The sequence below is a fragment of the Artibeus jamaicensis genome, unplaced genomic scaffold, assembly GCF_021234435.1.
Source record: "Artibeus jamaicensis isolate MK-2021 breed Jamaican fruit bat unplaced genomic scaffold, CSHL_Jam_final contig_1417, whole genome shotgun sequence".
NCBI lineage: Eukaryota > Metazoa > Chordata > Mammalia > Chiroptera > Phyllostomidae > Artibeus > Artibeus jamaicensis.
This window is the reverse complement of record NW_026521282.1, coordinates 299,007-315,532: the sequence shown is the minus strand read 5'-3', so window position 1 is coordinate 315,532 and position 16,526 is coordinate 299,007. Positions and strand designations below refer to the sequence as shown.

Below are 16,526 nucleotides of genomic sequence, written 5' to 3'. Positions count from 1 at the left end.
GGACAGGCGCGCGCTGCGGACGCGGCCATTGCTCAAGTAGGGGGCTGTCAGTTCGTTGAGTTAGGACCCCAGCAGCTCACCGGGCTCGGGCTGCACTCCGGGCCTTCCACCGACCACGGAGAAGAGCGGCCCTAGCCCCTGCGCCCCGCTGCCCGACCCTCCCTGGGCCCCCCCGCCCGGCGCGGTGGTACGGTCCGTGTTTAAAAGGCCCTGGCCGCCACGGGCCTGCCCAGTGTGTGGGCGGCGGCGGCTGCGGCGGCGGCAGTGGCGGTGGTGCGCGGGACATAGAGCGCAGGACGTGGGGCGCGGTGGGGGGGTGGTGTGGGGATCGGGGGCGCGTCCACGTGGCTGGCGGGCGGCCACCAGGAGCCAGCGGCGGCAGAGGGACAGGTAGGTGGCCGCCATCCCCTGCCACCCATGTGGGGCCAGCCTGCTTGGTAGCCTGAGGCTTGGGCAGTCCGAGGGTTCTGTCAGCCTTAAAGGGGGTCGCGCCCTGCCTCTCCTCCTGCTCCTTGGGCCCTGGCCTGACTGGTCCTTCGTGCCCGGAGACCGTAGGGACGGCCACTCCAAGCCCAGCCCCCCTTCCCAACGAGGACCCTTTGTGGTGGAGGAGCGGCCTCTCCAAGGACTGCTGTGGCGCCTCCATCCACTAGGGTCCCCGTGGGTCGGCCGAGGGGTGCCCCTGGTGGGGGCAGGGTGAGCCTGGTTAACAGCATGGTGGGGGGCATTGGGAGCTCTGGGGAATGGGGCTGGAGCCGTGTCTCTGCTAGGGGCTGTCCTCATCTTCGGCTCTCTGCTGGCTGGGCTGTGCAGAGAGGTGGGTGTGCCCGTGATGCCCCTGACTCCCACTTACAGGTGTAGGTTGGAATAGGGGCTTGGGATGCAAATCCTGCCTCTCCAGGTCACCCTACCGACCTGTCCCAGTCCCCATTCCCAGGCTTGTGTTCCTGCTGAGTGTGCAGGGGGTGAGGGTGGGATGCAGTCTGTCTTCTCTTTTGCTTTCCTTTCTTCTCTGGCTGTTGCATTAGGGGTCCAGGATGTGGACCTGGACAAAAGAACCCTGGAGAGGTGATCAGTCTGAGCTGAAACTTTGCAGTCTCAAGCTAGGCCTGCTCCTTGTTCTAGCAAATGCATTTTTTCCTTTCTCTCTTCTGCACCTCCTTGGTTTGGTTCCCTGCATTCCCCCACCCCACCGGAATCTGGGTTCCTTGTGTCTCCCCTGGGGCTTGGGCACTGAGAGGGTAGCACTAAGCCCTGTCCTATGACACTGCTCTGCTATCTTTGCCACCTGGGTTTGGTGGGACAGCTGGGTGTGGCCTGTCCTTACAGCTCCCAGCCCATTTCCCCCAAGTCTCTCTGTATTTGGGGACTCTGCTCCCCTTCCATAGGGTTCCTTGGGCCCCTTGGCACCTCCCCTTCAGCTAACCTCTGGATCTGGAGGCAGAGCTATGCAGGACTGCCTGGGCCATCTGTCTGGCTGTGCCTGAGGAGAGCCTGACTTATGTCTGTCTCGGTGGTGCCTGGCTGGGGGTGGGGGTGGGCAGGCCAGACTTGGCTTTGTGTTGAAGCCGGTAGGCCAGACGGCAGGAGGCTCCTGGACGTGAGGGGGCAGCTGGGGCCAGGAGTGGAAATACGGTCGTGGTTCTGGGTCCAGTCTCAGGTCTTACTGCCCCTGACCTCTGTCCCAGGGCTCCTGGTGGCTGTGCCATTCTGGGGTGGTGTTTCCACCTCCCTACAGCCCTGGCTTGTGGTTGTTCTCTCCCTGCTTTCCCCCTTCCCCCAACTTGGGCGTGGGTAGTCTCTGTGGCCTGGGGTTTGTCTACAGTGGCTCTTGTGTGTGGCTAGCTGCTCTCAGCTCTGGGATCTGGTGTTTGGGTCTCATTCCAGGAGGGCCTCCCTCCCTGCCTTTCCCAGCATCTGGCTCTGCTGCCCCCTTGGGTGTGGCCCAATTGAGGCAAGGCCTCTTGGCTCCTTTCCAGGGGTGGGGGGTGGGGGGTGGGGGATGATTGATGGCCCCCAAGCCTGCCTGCTCTTACTGCTCACTCATGCGCCCTGGTGGAAGCCCCTCCTCTCTCAGCTACCGTCACCATCTGGGGCTCTGGCTCTGGTGTGGTGGTAGGTGACTGAGTGGCTTCCACCCACTGTGGCATGGAGCTTAGCCTGCTGGGGGTTCTGGGGCAGGAGGAGGGCTGGCAGCCTGGGCCAGGGTGCTCTGACCTCTGGCCTGCACTCGCCATCTCTCCTCAGGCTCGTTCCAGGGCGCAGCCGCCTGCCATGCCCACTGTCAGCCTCCTCCTGCTGCTCTTCCTTGTCATGGGGGGAGCCTTGGGTAGCAGCAGACCCTTCACTGCCTTTTCAGTGACAGATACAACGCTCACCCACCTGGCTGTGCACCGGGTGACTGGGGAAGTATTTGTGGGTGCAGTGAACAGAGTCTTCAAGCTGGCCCCCAACCTGACCGAGCTACGGGCCCACGTCACAGGGCCTGTCGAGGACAATGCTCGCTGCTACCCACCCCCCAGTATGCGTGTGTGCACCCACCGCTTGGCACCTGTGGACAATGTGAACAAGCTGCTTCTCATAGACTATGCTGCCCGCCGCTTGGTGGCCTGTGGCAGCATCTGGCAAGGCATCTGCCAGTTTCTGCGCCTGGATGACCTCTTCAAGCTGGGTGAGCCCCACCACCGAAAGGAGCACTACCTATCGGGGGCCCAGGAGCCAGACTCCATGGCTGGTGTCATCGTGGAGCAGGGCCAGGGGCCCAGCAAGCTGTTTGTGGGTACAGCTGTGGATGGCAAGTCTGAGTACTTCCCCACTCTGAGCTCCCGCAAGCTCATCAGTGATGAGGACAGTGCCGACATGTTTAGTCTGGTGGGTAAGCCTGCCTGTTCGTTCACCCTCCGCCCCTTGCCTGCACCTGTTTCCCTCCTGCCTTCACTCTGTCCTGACTCCACCTCTGGAAGAACCCTGATCCTAGAGGGGACAAGCTTCCGAGGATAGCAGGATGGGCTGAGGCACAGGATGGGGCTGCTCACCCTGTCTTCTGGTCTGGGCTCCTATGACTGTGGGCCAGGGCGGGGTCATGAGGGAAGCCCTGAGGGGACCATGTTGTGGGGGGCTGAAGGGCCGGAGTTTGGGAGGTTGATGACAGACCCAGGTCTCGTCCCATGCTCTTTCCTCGACCTGCTCTCCAGGTGTACCAGGATGAGTTTGTCTCCTCACAGATCAAGATCCCCTCAGACACCCTGTCCCTGTACCCCGCCTTTGACATCTACTACATCTACGGCTTTGTGAGTGCCTCCTTCGTGTACTTCCTGACACTGCAGCTGGACACCCAGCAGACACTGCTGGACACAGCGGGCGAGAAATTCTTCACATCCAAGATTGTGCGCATGTGCGCAGGGGACTCAGAGTTCTACTCATACGTGGAGTTTCCCATCGGCTGCTCCTGGCGTGGTGTGGAGTACCGTTTAGTGCAGAGTGCCCACCTGGCCAAGCCCGGCTTGCTGCTGGCCCAGGCCCTGGGTGTGCCAGCTGACGAGGACATCCTCTTTACTATCTTCTCTCAGGGCCAGAAGAACCGGGCAAGCCCGCCCCGGCAGACCGTCCTCTGTCTCTTTACCCTTAGTACCATCAACGCCCACATCCGGCGCCGCATCCAGTCCTGCTATCGAGGGGAAGGCACACTGGCCCTGCCCTGGCTGCTCAACAAGGAGCTGCCTTGCATCAACACTGTGAGCACAGCACGCTTCAGCCCTGGAACAACTGCTTCTCCCTCTCAGGAAGCTCTGTCTTCTCTTGCCCTCCCCCTGCATCTTCTGCTTCTTCTTCTCCCTGGCCTGCCTTCTCACCATCTCTCTTGGTGGGCGCTTCCTGCTTGTGGACCACCTCTGTTTTCCCACCCCTCCACCAATCCCCAGTGTAGTGCTTCTCGCTCTATCTGATGGGTGTCCCTCGCCGAGTCAGTGACTGTCTCCCAGCCCAGCCCAACTTGCAGGCCCAGGCCTCATTCTCCTTATGTGCCGCTGCCTCCTCGCCTTCCTCCATTTCTCTCATCAGCCCCCCGATTTCCTGTGGAGTCCAGGGCAAGTGGTTGATCTTAGCTGGTGGGGAATAAGTTACAGATCCTGCTCCCTTGCTCAACATGGGGTCTCGTGGCCTCTGTCCAGCTGCTGTTTCCAAGCTTTGACACTCACGTGTGTTTCTCCTGTTTCACCAGCCCATGCAGATAAATGGAAACTTCTGCGGGCTGGTGTTGAACCAGCCACTGGGTGGCCTGCATGTGATCGAGGGGCTGCCCCTGTTGGCCGACAGTACTGACGGCATGGCCAGCGTGGCCGCCTACACCTACCGCCAGCACTCTGTGGTCTTCATCGGCACTCGCAGTGGCAGTCTGAAGAAGGTAGGCCCTGGCCCCCTTGGCACGTGGCGACTGGGGCAGGCTCTGAGATCACGGGGTAAGGGGTGGGGACACGAATGTGCAGTGAGCCCTGCAAGACCCTGGACAGTACACAGCCCACAGGGGAAGGGGGACCTCCCAGGCCGGGCCCCAGGAGACTGGCCAGGATCCACGGGCAGCTGCTGCAGTCATCACCTGTGCCAGCACGCTGCTTGCTTCAGCCTCAATTGCTGGCTTCCTCTGGCTGTGGGGACAGAGACCAGACCTATCCTGGGTCCTCCCTGCCCGGAGAGGAGGTGGCCATGGCTCAGCTGTCATTGCTGGATCCATAGTCAAAATGAACACACATGTAACCATCTTTGCCCTCTTGTCCCCTTGTGTGCAGCAGGGCCACAGCTGCTTCTGTCCCCGGATTGGGGGCGGTGTGAAATGGGGAGGTGAGCCCCTGGGAGTCCGGGTGTGTTCTAAAGGGCAGTCGGGATGGCCTCCACATCCTCCCCGTGCCTGCCTGGCAGTATTGGAGCTCTTCCCCGGTGACGGGGGTGGGTGGTGATTGGGCGAAGGTTCGTGAAGGGAGCTGTGGAGGTTTTGGGCTGGGCCTGCTCCCATCCTGGGCCCCTGTCACTTCAACAGCTTTTCTGAGGTATAATTCCCATCCCGTATACTCCCCCTGCTTCAAGAGCACATTCCAGTGGTTTTAGTCAGTTCGCAGAGTCGTACAGCCCTGACCACTATCTCATTCCAGGACATTGTCATCACCCTAAAAACCTCTTCCCCTTTGGCTATAACCCCTCTCTCCCATCCCCCATCTCTAGGCATCAATAATCTCTCTGTCTCTGTCTCCTGGGAGTTTTTGCGGGCTGGCTGAGTCACCCTCAGGGCCCTCCAGGGGATGGCCTCTGAGCCCTCCTTCCCCTGTTCACAGAGACTGTGGGGGCAGAAGGTCGATGCGGAGCCCTGCCAGGCCCTGGCTTCGGCCTGGCCACAAACTGGAGAGTCCCTGGCTCTAGAAGAGGGCGTCCTGGGTGCAGGGGGTGCTGCAGTGGCATCAGACTGACTGGTCATCCCTCTTCCTCGGTGTCGTGGTCCAGGTACGAGTTGATGGCTCACAGGATGCCCACCTATACGAGACAGTGCCCGTGGTGGATGGCAGCCCCATACTTCGAGACCTGCTCTTTAGCCCTGACCACCGGCACATCTACCTCCTGAGTGAGAAGCAGGTGGGCCCGAGGCGGGTGGCGGTGGGCGGCCGTGCGGGGGTGGGGTGGGTGCTGATGAGATTGTCCCCAGGTGAGCCAGCTCCCAGTGGAGACTTGTGAGCAGTACATGAGCTGTGCAGCCTGCCTGGGCTCCGGGGACCCGCACTGCGGCTGGTGTGTGCTGCTGCACAGGTGAGGGAGGTGGCGTAGGGTTGGGTGCCGATGATAGGCCCTGTGAGGCTCTGTTCCTGGGGGGAGCCTCCCAGGCCTGGTATTGGTTGGGGAGGACAGTGCCCGCCCTCATCCACATGCTCACTTCTCTCGGTGGGCCCTTTGGGCCTTCCCCTCCCTCTCCTTCCACTTTCTCCAGCTAATGAGAAACTCCACCCCAAGTGAGGTCGCTTTGACCCTGTGGGCCAAGGCACTGTGGGCTGGGCCAGCTGCACCCCATCTTCCCCAGGCCCCCACTGAGTCCTGGACAGGGCCCTCCCGGGGCAGATGCAGGATGGGCTCTGGACATTGCGGACACTGTCGAGCTCATCCGTTGTTGACCCCACGTAGATGCTGTCGAGAAGGGGCCTGCCCAGGTGCCTCGGCCCCGCATGGCTTTGCCGAGGAGCTGAGCAAGTGTGTCCAGGTGCGGGTCCGGCCCAACAATGTATCAGTGACATCACCTGGGGTGCAGGTAAGTGATGTAGTGTGCGCGTGGGGGTGGGCCAATGCATGTTTGTTGGGGGCGTACCCCGCTGAGTCCTCTGCCTTCCCCAGCTGACTGTGGCCATGCGTAATGTGCCAGACCTCAGCGCGGGCGTGAGCTGTGCCTTCGAGGAGGTGACGGAGAACGAGGCTACCCTGCTGCCCTCTGGGGAGTTGCGCTGCCCCTCGCCCTCTCTCCAGGAGCTCCGGGCTCTCACCAGGGGTCATGGTCAGTGGCTGGGGCTGCTGGGGAGGGGGGCACTGTCTGGCTCTGGCTGCCTCACAGCTACCCTTGGGCTTGCTGCAGGGGCCACCCGCACTGTGCGGCTACAGCTGCTCTCCAAGGAGACTGGGGTGAGGTTCGCTGGGACTGACTTTGTCTTTTACAACTGCAGCGTCCTCCAGTCGTGAGTACTAGCCTTCCCGACCTCTGTCCGCATGTCACTTCAACCCTTGCTGTGTTGTGTAGGCCTCGGATGAGCCCTGGCACCTTCTTCCTTCGGTTGCCCTTGTGTCCCATAGGAGGGGCAGTGAGGGGGCAGGCCTGGCCTTCTCTGTTGTTTCTGAAGCCTTTCCCCCGCAGGTGCGTGTCCTGTGTTGGCAGCCCGTACCCCTGCCACTGGTGTAAGTACCGCCATGTGTGTACCAGCCACCCCCACGAGTGCTCCTTCCAGGAAGGCAGGGTCCACAGCCCTGAGGTGAGGCGGGTGCCGCATGCAAGGGGGCTGGGCTCTGTGTGGGCTGGCCTCTGGCTTTTCTGCCTTTGATCTTACTGGTTTCTTAGAGTCTCCTCAATGCAGGGCTGGCCCGATTGGGCCAATATGGCAGCAGTTGGTGCGTGGCTGACGGGCATTCTCCCCCACCCAGGGCTGTCCTGAGATCCTGCCCAGCGGGGACCTCCTGATCCCCGTTGGCGTCATGCAGCCTCTCACCTTGCGGGCCAAGAACCTGCCACAGCCCCAGTCAGGCCAGAAGAACTACGAGTGTGTGGTCCGAGTGCAGGGGCGGCAGCAACGGGTGCCCGCCGTGCGCTTCAACAGTAGCAGCGTGCAGTGCCAGAACGCCTCGGTGAGGCTCCCCTGCTGCGCCTCCCCTGGGTCTGTGTCCAGCTCGCTGGCCTGGAAGCCTCAGGTGGCTGTGGCAGGTGATGTTCTGAGGGGTCATGTGGTCCCTCTCCCCCAGTACTCCTATGAAGGTGATGACTTTGGGGACACCGAGCTGGACTTTTCTGTGGTGTGGGACGGAGATTTCCCCATTGACAAGCCTGCAACCTTCCGAGGTGAGGAGTGAGATGGGGCTGAGGAACCTGCCTTTGGGGGCAGAGTGGGCACGAGCTGGGGCCAGGTTTAACAGGAAGACCCTCTGTTAGGGCCCTTGGTGGCCCCGGCTCCCCATAGTTGCCCTCCAGCAGTGCCCTCTGTGCCCGCAGCTCTTCTGTATAAGTGCTGGGCACAAAGACCCAGCTGCGGCCTCTGCCTCAAGGCCGACCCTCGCTTCAACTGTGGCTGGTGCATCTCAGAGCACAGGTGCCAGCTGCGGGCCCACTGTCCGGCTCCCAAAAACAACTGGATGCACCCAAGCCAGAAGGGGACCCGCTGCAGCCACCCCCGCATCACCCAGGTTAGCCTCCCACACCTTCCACATGTCGGGCACCCGGGAGCCAGGGCTTACCATCTCACCTCCTGTTCTGTTCTGCAGATCCACCCACTCATGGGGCCCAAGGAGGGAGGCACCCGAGTCACCATTGTGGGCGAGAACCTGGGCCTCACCTACCGAGAGGTGGGCCTTCGGGTGGCTGGTGTGCGCTGCAATTCCATCCCCGCTGAATACATCAGCGCCGAGAGGTGAGTGCGGCTGTGTAGGCCCTTGGGCTGGTACTCCAAGGCTGCCTCTGACCTTCTCTGACCCCTAGGATCGTGTGTGAGATGGAGGAGTCGCTGGTGCCCAGTCCATCGCCGGGGCCCGTGGAGCTTTGTGTGGGAGACTGTTCTGCCGACTTCCGAACGCAGTCTGAGCAGCTCTACAGCTTTGTGGTGTGTGAGCCGCCCACTCCTTCCCATGCGTGCCCTCCCCTTCTGAGAGGGTACGGCCCGCACTGGGCTGCCTCGTCCTTCCCCTCAGGGCTGCTTCTCCCACAGACCCCAACGTTCGACCGTGTGAGTCCCAGTCGGGGCCCGGCTTCGGGGGGCACGAGGCTCACCATCTCTGGAAACTCTCTAGATGCCGGCAGCAGGGTCACAGTGATCGTGAGAGATGGCGAGTGCCAGTTCGTGAGGTGGGTGGGGCCCTGCTAGCCTTGGGATGGGCATTTGGTTGGTAGGGGCCGCAGGGGCGGGGTGGGGTGGGGCCGGTGAGGTCCCTGGGCCACATGCTCAGAGCATTCCATTCGCCGACACAGGAGAGATGCCGAAGCAATTGTGTGTATCTCGCCTGTTTCCACCCTGGGCCCCAGCCAGGCCCCTATCACCCTGGCCATTGACCGTGCCAACATCTCCAGTCCTGGAGTTCTCTACACCTACACCCAGGACCCCACTGTCACTCACCTTGAGCCCACCTGGAGCATCATCAAGTAAGAGCCTGGGGAGAATGGGTCCCCATGCTCTCATCCCCGGGGCCTTACTGGTGCCTGGGTCCTTGGATATCAAAGTGTACCTCCTCTAAACCTGAGCCTTTATTGGCAGAGGGGGCAGCGTCCTCCTGACCACCGAGCACCTGGCGCCTAACCGTGACCTGAGGCGTGCGAGGCTCCAGGCCCCCGCTGCAGCCTCGATGGCTCTCCAGGGCTGGACTGGGGGGCACTGGGGAACAGGGCCTAATGCCCCTCTCCCCTTTCCCCAGTGGAAGCACTGCCATCACTGTGAGTGGGACCCACCTGCTGACAGTTCAGGAGCCCCGGGTCCGGGCCAAGTACCGAGGCATTGAGACCACCAATGTAAGTGCCAGCTGCCCTCGCCCCGCTCCTGCCATTGCGTGGTCTCATGCACTAAGCTGCCTGCCCTTCTCCACACAGACGTGCCAGGTTATCAACGATACCGCCATGCTGTGCAAGGCCCCTGGCATCTTTCTGGGGCGGCCCCAGCCTCGGGCTCAGGGCGAACACCCCGACGAGTTTGGCTTCCTGCTAGACCATGTGCAGACAGCCCGCTCCTTCAACCGGTCATCCTTCACCTACTACCCCGACCCCAGCTTTGAACCACTCGGACCCTCCGGTGTCCTGGATGTTAAACCTGGCTCCCATGTGGTGTTGAAGGTGCCAGCGGGGTGCAGGGGCTGTGAGGGGCAGGGTGATGGGGAGCTCTGGCTGACCGTGCCCTCCACACCCAGGGCAAGAATCTGATCCCTGTGCCAGCTGGCAGCTCCCGCCTCAACTACACCGTGCTGATTGGGGGCCAGCCGTGTGCGCTCACCGTCTCAGACACGCAACTCCTGTGTGACTCACCCAGTCAGACGGGCCGGCAGCCTGTCATGGTGAGTGGGGGGGGTGGGGTGGGGAAGGGCACCCAGGCAGTGTGGTGTGGGTATGGGGGTCAGCTCACTGTGAGCCTATCCCCGTAGGTGCTGGTGGGCGGCCTGGAGTTCTGGCTGGGCACCCTACACATCACGGCTGAGCGAGCACTGACGCTGCCAGCCATGGTGGGGCTGGCAGCAGGGGGTGGGCTCTTGCTGCTGGCCATCACCGCTGTGCTGGTTGCCTACAAGCGCAAAACTCAGGATGCAGACCGCACACTCAAGCGGCTCCAACTCCAGATGGACAATTTGGAGTCCCGCGTGGCTCTGGAATGCAAGGAAGGTGCCTGGGGTAGGGGTGCGGTGCAGGGTGGGTGGGCTGGGTGCCTCCCTCCTCTTGCTCTGCTCACTCTTTCTCCCTGCCCCTCCCAGCCTTTGCTGAGCTGCAGACAGACATCAATGAGCTGACCAACCATATGGATGTGGTGCAGATCCCTTTCCTGGACTACCGCACCTATGCCGTGCGCGTGCTCTTCCCAGGCATTGAGGCTCACCCAGTGCTCAAGGAGCTGGATGTGAGCCTCCCACCTCGCTTGTCTACTCCCTGTCACCCCCAGGACCACTGCCGCACCCTCTGACACGCTCTGTCCCTCACAGAGCCCCCCCAATGTCGAGAAGGCTCTACGTCTCTTCGGGCAGCTCCTGCATAGCCGCGCCTTCGTGCTCACCTTCATCCACACGCTGGAGGCCCAGAGCAGCTTCTCCATGCGTGATCGCGGCACCGTGGCTTCACTCACCATGGTGGCCCTGCAGAGCCGCCTCGATTATGCCACAGGGCTGCTCAAGCAGCTGCTGGCAGACCTCATAGAGAAAAACCTTGAGAGCAAGAACCACCCAAAGCTGTTACTGCGCAGGTACTGTCCCCACTCTGGCCCCCAACCCCTGCCAGCCTGGCCCCTGAACAGCCCCAAGCCCTGCCAGGCCAGGGCCCCAAGTAGCCTTTTTGCCCCTATAGGACAGAGTCAGTGGCTGAGAAGATGCTTACCAACTGGTTTACATTCCTGCTGCATAAGTTTCTGAAGGTGCGCTTGGCAGTCGGGCTGCAGGGAAGGGGGTGTGGGGAAGTCACTGGCTGGCAGGCAGGCGGCAAGACCTGTGCCCGACTCTGGCCGCAGGAGTGTGCCGGAGAGCCACTTTTCCTGCTGTACTGTGCCATCAAGCAGCAGATGGAGAAGGGCCCCATCGACGCCATCACAGGCGAGGCGCGCTACTCCCTGAGTGAGGATAAGCTCATTCGGCAGCAGATTGACTACAAGACGCTGGTGAATGGGGGGTCCAGGGGGCAGGATTTGGGCCTGGGGGCATGCGTGGAAGCTTGGCCTAGGACCCACCCTGCGGTTCTCTTCACCTGCAGACCCTGTACTGTGTGTGCCCGGACAGTGAGGGCAGCGCTCAGGTCCCGGTGAAGGTTCTCAACTGTGACAGCGTCACCCAAGCCAAAGACAAGCTGCTGGATGCTGTGTACAAGGGCATTCCGTACTCCCAGCGGCCCAAAGCTGAGGACATGGACCTAGGTGAGGCCTGCGCCCTGTCCTCTTGGACCCCGCCTGGTGGCCACCTTACCTTGACTGGCACACATGCCTCCCCATCTTGGACTCTGTCCTCTGAGTGGGCCCAGGGTCTCGGGACACAGAGCAGGACCTCAAGGACTGTCTGTGGCCCGCAGAGTGGCGCCAGGGCCGCATGGCCCGCATCATCCTCCAGGATGAGGATGTCACCACTAAGATCGAGTGTGACTGGAAGAGGGTCAACTCGCTGGCCCACTACCAGGTGAGGGGCTGGGGGCTGCTCACCCCCAGGGCCACCTGGGAGCTGTGGCCCTGCCCTGATGACACAGGAGCAGGGGCCCTGGCTCCTTTCCTCTTTGGCCCCTGCTTTCCCAGGCCCTTCTCAGAAAGCCTCGGGAGCTGTTCTACATGCATACTGCGGGGTCTGGCTGGGTGGTGGTTTGGGCCCCTTGGCTTCTCAGCCTCCTGCACTGTCCCCTCTGTGTCTCTGGGGTTTCCAGGTGACAGATGGTTCCTTGGTGGCACTGGTGCCCAAACAAGTGTCTGCCTATAACATGGCCAACTCCTTCACCTTCACCCGCTCCCTCAGCCGCTATGGTAGGTATCCTCAGTACAGTGGCCTCTGCTGGCCCTGTGTCCTTTGAGGCGATGACCGCTGTCATGGGGAGCCTCTGTCTGAGCAGCCAGCTTGGCTTTGGTAACCTCCCTGGACCTTGCCCTTGAAGGTCTCCAGTTCCTCAGAGGTTAGAAGTAGAGTGGGCTACCGAGAGCAGACAGACCCCTCAGCCTGCTGGGCTCTCAGGACAGGGTGGGGCAGGAGCTCCAGCAATGGCTGGTGCAGCCCCACTGGCTTAAGGGGAAACTGGTCCTCTGCCCCAGAGAGCTTGCTCCGCACAGCCAGCAGCCCTGACAGCCTCCGCTCTCGGGCACCCATGATCACACCTGACCAGGAGACGGGCACCAAACTGTGGCACCTGGTGAAGAACCATGACCATGCCGACCACCGTGAGGGGGACCGTGGAAGCAAGATGGTCTCAGAGATCTACCTGACACGGCTGCTGGCCACCAAGGTGTGGGCCTGCCCCATTCCACCCCGGCTCAGGGGTGCGCTGGCCCTGCAGGGAAGCCCTGCTCATTGCCAAGCCTGTCCCCCATCTGTCCTGCTGTGGGGACATCCTCACCTGCCTCCCTCACAGCCTGTGTTCTTGCTGTGCCCTGCAGGGCACGCTGCAGAAGTTTGTGGACGACCTCTTTGAGACCGTGTTCAGCACGGCACACCGGGGCTCTGCCCTGCCCTTGGCCATCAAGTACATGTTTGACTTCCTGGACGAGCAAGCTGACCACCACCAGATCAGTGACCCTGACGTACGCCATACCTGGAAGAGCAACTGGTATTGCCCTGTGCCTTGCCCCTGCTGGCCCCTCTCGGGGTGGGTGGTCGAAAGAGGCTGGTGGACTTGGCAAGACTCAGGGGCCACAGGGTCAGGATAACTGATGGGAGCTGGACTGGTCATCCAGGCAGGAGAGGACTAGTGTCCAGGGTGCCACTAAGCGAAGAGTGTGAGTGAGCACAAATTGGAGCTGGGCTCTATGGGACATTTGGCTGGTTGGTAGTGGCCAGTACCCGCAGGTGGCTCTTAGTCCTCAGGGCCTTGCACAGAGTGGAGATGCCGGTAGCTTGGCCCAAGTGGTAGGTGTTTACTCTTGCGTCTCTGGCAGAAACTTAAAGAAAAGGCTGTTAACCCCAAACGTCTCAGTCTTGCTGCTCAGGGCAAGGTGTGGGCTGGCCAGGCAGGAACCCTGGAGGGGAACAGTGATGACGGGGTGCTCATGGGGAGACTAGGGAGCCACATGTGCGTGTCCCTCTGTCCAGCCTGCCCTTGCGCTTCTGGGTGAACGTGATCAAGAATCCGCAGTTCGTGTTCGACATCCACAAGAGCAGCATCACGGACGCCTGCCTGTCGGTGGTGGCCCAGACCTTCATGGACTCCTGCTCTACGTCTGAGCACCGCCTGGGCAAGGACTCGCCCTCCAATAAGCTGCTCTATGCCAAGGACATCCCCAACTACAAGAGTTGGGTGGAGAGGTGCGCCCTGTCCTGTGGCCCCCGGGCGGGGGGAACCTGCTGTGGGCTAGGGGAGGCTGGAGCTTCCCTCAGGGTGGGCTTGTCCGAGGTGGGCCAACTACAGGCAAAAGGCCCAGAGGCTGGCCTGGCAAGCAGGGCAGGGAGTTTGGCTTTTGTGCCACCCACCCATGTGACTTACTCCAGGTCCCAACAGGTACTACCGGGACATCGCAAAGATGGCGTCCATCAGTGACCAAGACATGGATGCCTACCTGGTGGAACAGTCCCGCCTCCATGCCAGCGACTTCAGTGTCCTAAGTGCACTCAGTGAGCTTTACTTCTATGTCACCAAGTACCGCCAGGAGGTGTGTGCTGCTCCCAGGGTGACAAAGGCAGGGGGCTTGGTGGGAGTTGAGTTGTGCCTCAAGGAAGTGGAGGGGATGGAGGGTGTAGGGAGCCCATCTTTCAGATTGCTCATGCTCAATCCCCGAAGTAGGGCCCTAGGCCAGTACAGGTGACACTGTCCTCAGTGCTGGGATATGAGAGACCCAGAAGAGAAGCCACTGGCTAGAGTACAAAGTTCCAGCTGGGCAAAAGTTGAGGGCCAGGAACATGGGGTGGGTGGGCAGCCCTTTGTGGGCCCTGTGGGATTTGGGACTGGAGGAGGCGGTAGGCAAGGGACATAGAAGTGTGGGTGTTCTTGCCTGGAGATAGGAATTTGGGAGTCAGGATATGGCCCCGAAAACCCCGAGCCTGGATGAACTCAGCGAGGGCAGCAGAGCGGGTATAGAGGGAGAGGTGGCCTAAGTAAGCACTGGGGCTCTGGGACACTCAGAAGTGGCAGAGAAGACAGGGAGCAGCAGTGGACACAGAGTGGCCAGCGGGGTGGGATGGACCCCAAGAGGACAGAGCTGATCCCGGAACATGGATGTGAGCAGCCTCCGACCTGTGGGGGTCAGAGAGGAGGGAGCGATCGGCTGTCAGGTGCCGCTGATGGTCAGGGGGGAGGGGGCCCAAGAACGCTGGCCGGGTTTGGTGACAAGACCATGGAGACCTGGCCAAGAGAGGTGTTTGGGGGAGGTATTAGGAGGGGGTGGGAGTGGGGAAATCAGGGGCAAGGAGTCCAGACAATGCTTGGGAGCGAAGAAAGCTCTGCAGCTAGAGCAGGATTTGGGTTCCAGGAGAAAATAGGGGGTATGCTCAGAGGTGAGAGGGTGGAGCCCTTCCCAGGTGCCTAGAGCCCCAGGGGAGGAGGGATGTGCTTAAGAGGCCTGAGGGAGGGAAGAGCTGAAGCTATGAAGGGGAAAGGGCTTTGCCCGGGAGGAGCTGGCCCGTCCCTGTGAGCCCAGTTCTGGGGCCTTCCTCCACAGGTTCTCACCGCTCTGGACAGAGACGTCTCTTGTCGGAAGCATAAATTGCGCCAGAAGCTGGAACAGATCATCAGCCTCATGTCCAGCAACAGCTAAGGGTAGCAGAAGCGGCGAGGAGGCGGCTTCTCAGCCCTGGGCCATCCTCCTGTCAAAGAGGGGGCAGGCTCATGCCTGGGTCTCAGGGCTGAGCCCAGGATTGGGTGGCACAGGCAAGGTCACTGGGCCAAATTGCCCCCCAGCACACCTGGGCCCCCTTCATTAGTGCCTTGCTTTGGGCCCTGCAGGCAGGGAGGGGGTGATAGGACCAAGCCCCCCACCCCAGCAGCAGCAATACCCCCAGCCTCCTGCCCTTGTGCCCAGGTGTTGTGACAGCCCCTGTCCTCCTTGCTATTTATACTCCCAACCACCTATTTATTTAATTTATCTCCACCTCACCCTTTCTATCTGTAAATATGTGTCGTCCCCACCCTGGGATGTTGCCAACCTCATTCACCTCTCCGTGAGTCGTCCTGACTCCCTTGTGACACTGTCAGCCTTGGCCTACCTTCTGGTACCTCACCTTTGCCATGGCTGGCCCCACCCATTCCCAGAAGGGGACCTTGGCACCAGCAGCACTCAGAAAGGGGTAAGGCACCTGAAGCTGCCCTCAGACTGTGGCCGAGCCAAGGGGTCCCCTGCAGCTGGGCCACAGCACCTGTCTCCAAACTTCTTGGGAGTCCGACTGTACATTCTCACAGGGCCTGTTCTCTCCACACACCTGGGGAGCTGTACCTAGAGGCGTTCCAGGGCCTGCCCTGGTCGCGGGTGCTCCAGAACTCTCTCTCTCCCGGCCCTACTGCCAAACTTCCTCAGTGTTGTCTGCCCTTGCCTTGGAACCCCTCACCCTCCGCTGCCCTGTCCTGCGCCTGCCCCAAGGGGCCGAGGCGGCAGTGCCTTACTCCTGTGTTCTTCTGCCTCTTCTGAGGAATCTGACCCCATCTCACGGTCCGGGAAACGGAATTCTCTCTTTTGTTGCATGAGTTTTCTGTTGTTCATGTAATTTTTTTCCTAATTAAATGTTGGGAAAATGCAGTCTGTGTGCGGCTTTGCCCTTGGGGCAGGCAGCTGATCAGGGAACATGGGAAACAGGTTGGGAGACTGTTGGACTCCGAATGAACTGGACCCCCTTATGGGAGGAAGGGGAACTCATCGCAGGGTTCCAGAGGATGTAAGGAGGTTCAAGGCCATGTCCAAGTTATCAGCAAGTGCCGGTGGCTCAACCTTCAAGATGCATTCGGAATTGCTCCCTTCTCCCCACCTCTACTGCCCCCAGCCTCATCCAGGCACCCTTGTCTCTTGCCTGGACTCCCTGACTATCCCTGTTTCTGCCCTGCCTGCTCTCAGCCTCTTCTCAGTGCGGGAGGTACTGGGGTCCTGTGAAGATATAAGGTGGATCTTATCCCATTGTCCTGCTCTGTTCAGAACCCTCCAATGGCTTCGCTGCACCCAAAGTCTTTCATATCTGACAGCTCCCTATGGTCCCCATTGTATCTTGTTCATAATACACCTACCTACCTCTCCCCACCCCCACCCCTCTTACAATAATGCAGGTGGGGAGAAAATGGAATGCAGTTTTTGAAGAGTGGCCAGGAATGATATTTGATCATCTGGGAATCAAGTGGATCCCCAGGGGGAAGAGAGCCCAGACAGGAAGAACCAGTGCAAAGGCCCTGAGGCAGCAGTGGGCCTAACGTGTCTCAGATGTGGCAGGAGGCCAACATGGTTGAGTCAGAGTGAGCGAGG

General features: G+C 61.0%; 1 protein-coding gene across 2 annotated transcripts; it reads left to right on the top strand.

The window, feature by feature from the left end:
- The first annotated feature begins 355 nt into the window (after positions 1-355).
- PLXNA3 (plexin A3) lies at positions 356-15,829 on the top strand. Of its 2 annotated transcripts, none has more exons than XM_037151366.2 (33): positions 356-390; positions 2,248-2,871; positions 3,195-3,734; positions 4,220-4,402; positions 5,491-5,619; positions 5,690-5,790; positions 6,160-6,283; positions 6,367-6,523; positions 6,602-6,701; positions 6,878-6,992; positions 7,162-7,362; positions 7,477-7,573; positions 7,724-7,914; positions 7,993-8,138; positions 8,207-8,327; positions 8,433-8,569; positions 8,693-8,863; positions 9,133-9,226; positions 9,305-9,544; positions 9,619-9,762; positions 9,850-10,084; positions 10,174-10,316; positions 10,399-10,655; positions 10,757-10,823; positions 10,917-11,063; positions 11,156-11,315; positions 11,468-11,571; positions 11,810-11,906; positions 12,189-12,379; positions 12,531-12,700; positions 13,183-13,395; positions 13,589-13,739; positions 14,745-15,829. In XM_037151366.2, exons 2-33 carry the CDS (start codon positions 2,275-2,277, stop codon positions 14,838-14,840), a joined length of 5,619 nt encoding a protein of 1,872 aa, XP_037007261.1. In that variant the 5' UTR covers positions 356-390; positions 2,248-2,274; the 3' UTR covers positions 14,841-15,829. The 2 variants fall into 2 exon arrangements, with proteins under 2 accessions (XP_037007261.1, XP_037007269.1); XM_037151374.2 differs by lacking the exon at positions 356-390 and having other exon boundaries at positions 2,743-2,871; positions 3,195-3,290; positions 3,629-3,734.
- The last annotated feature ends 697 nt before the right edge of the window (positions 15,830-16,526 follow it).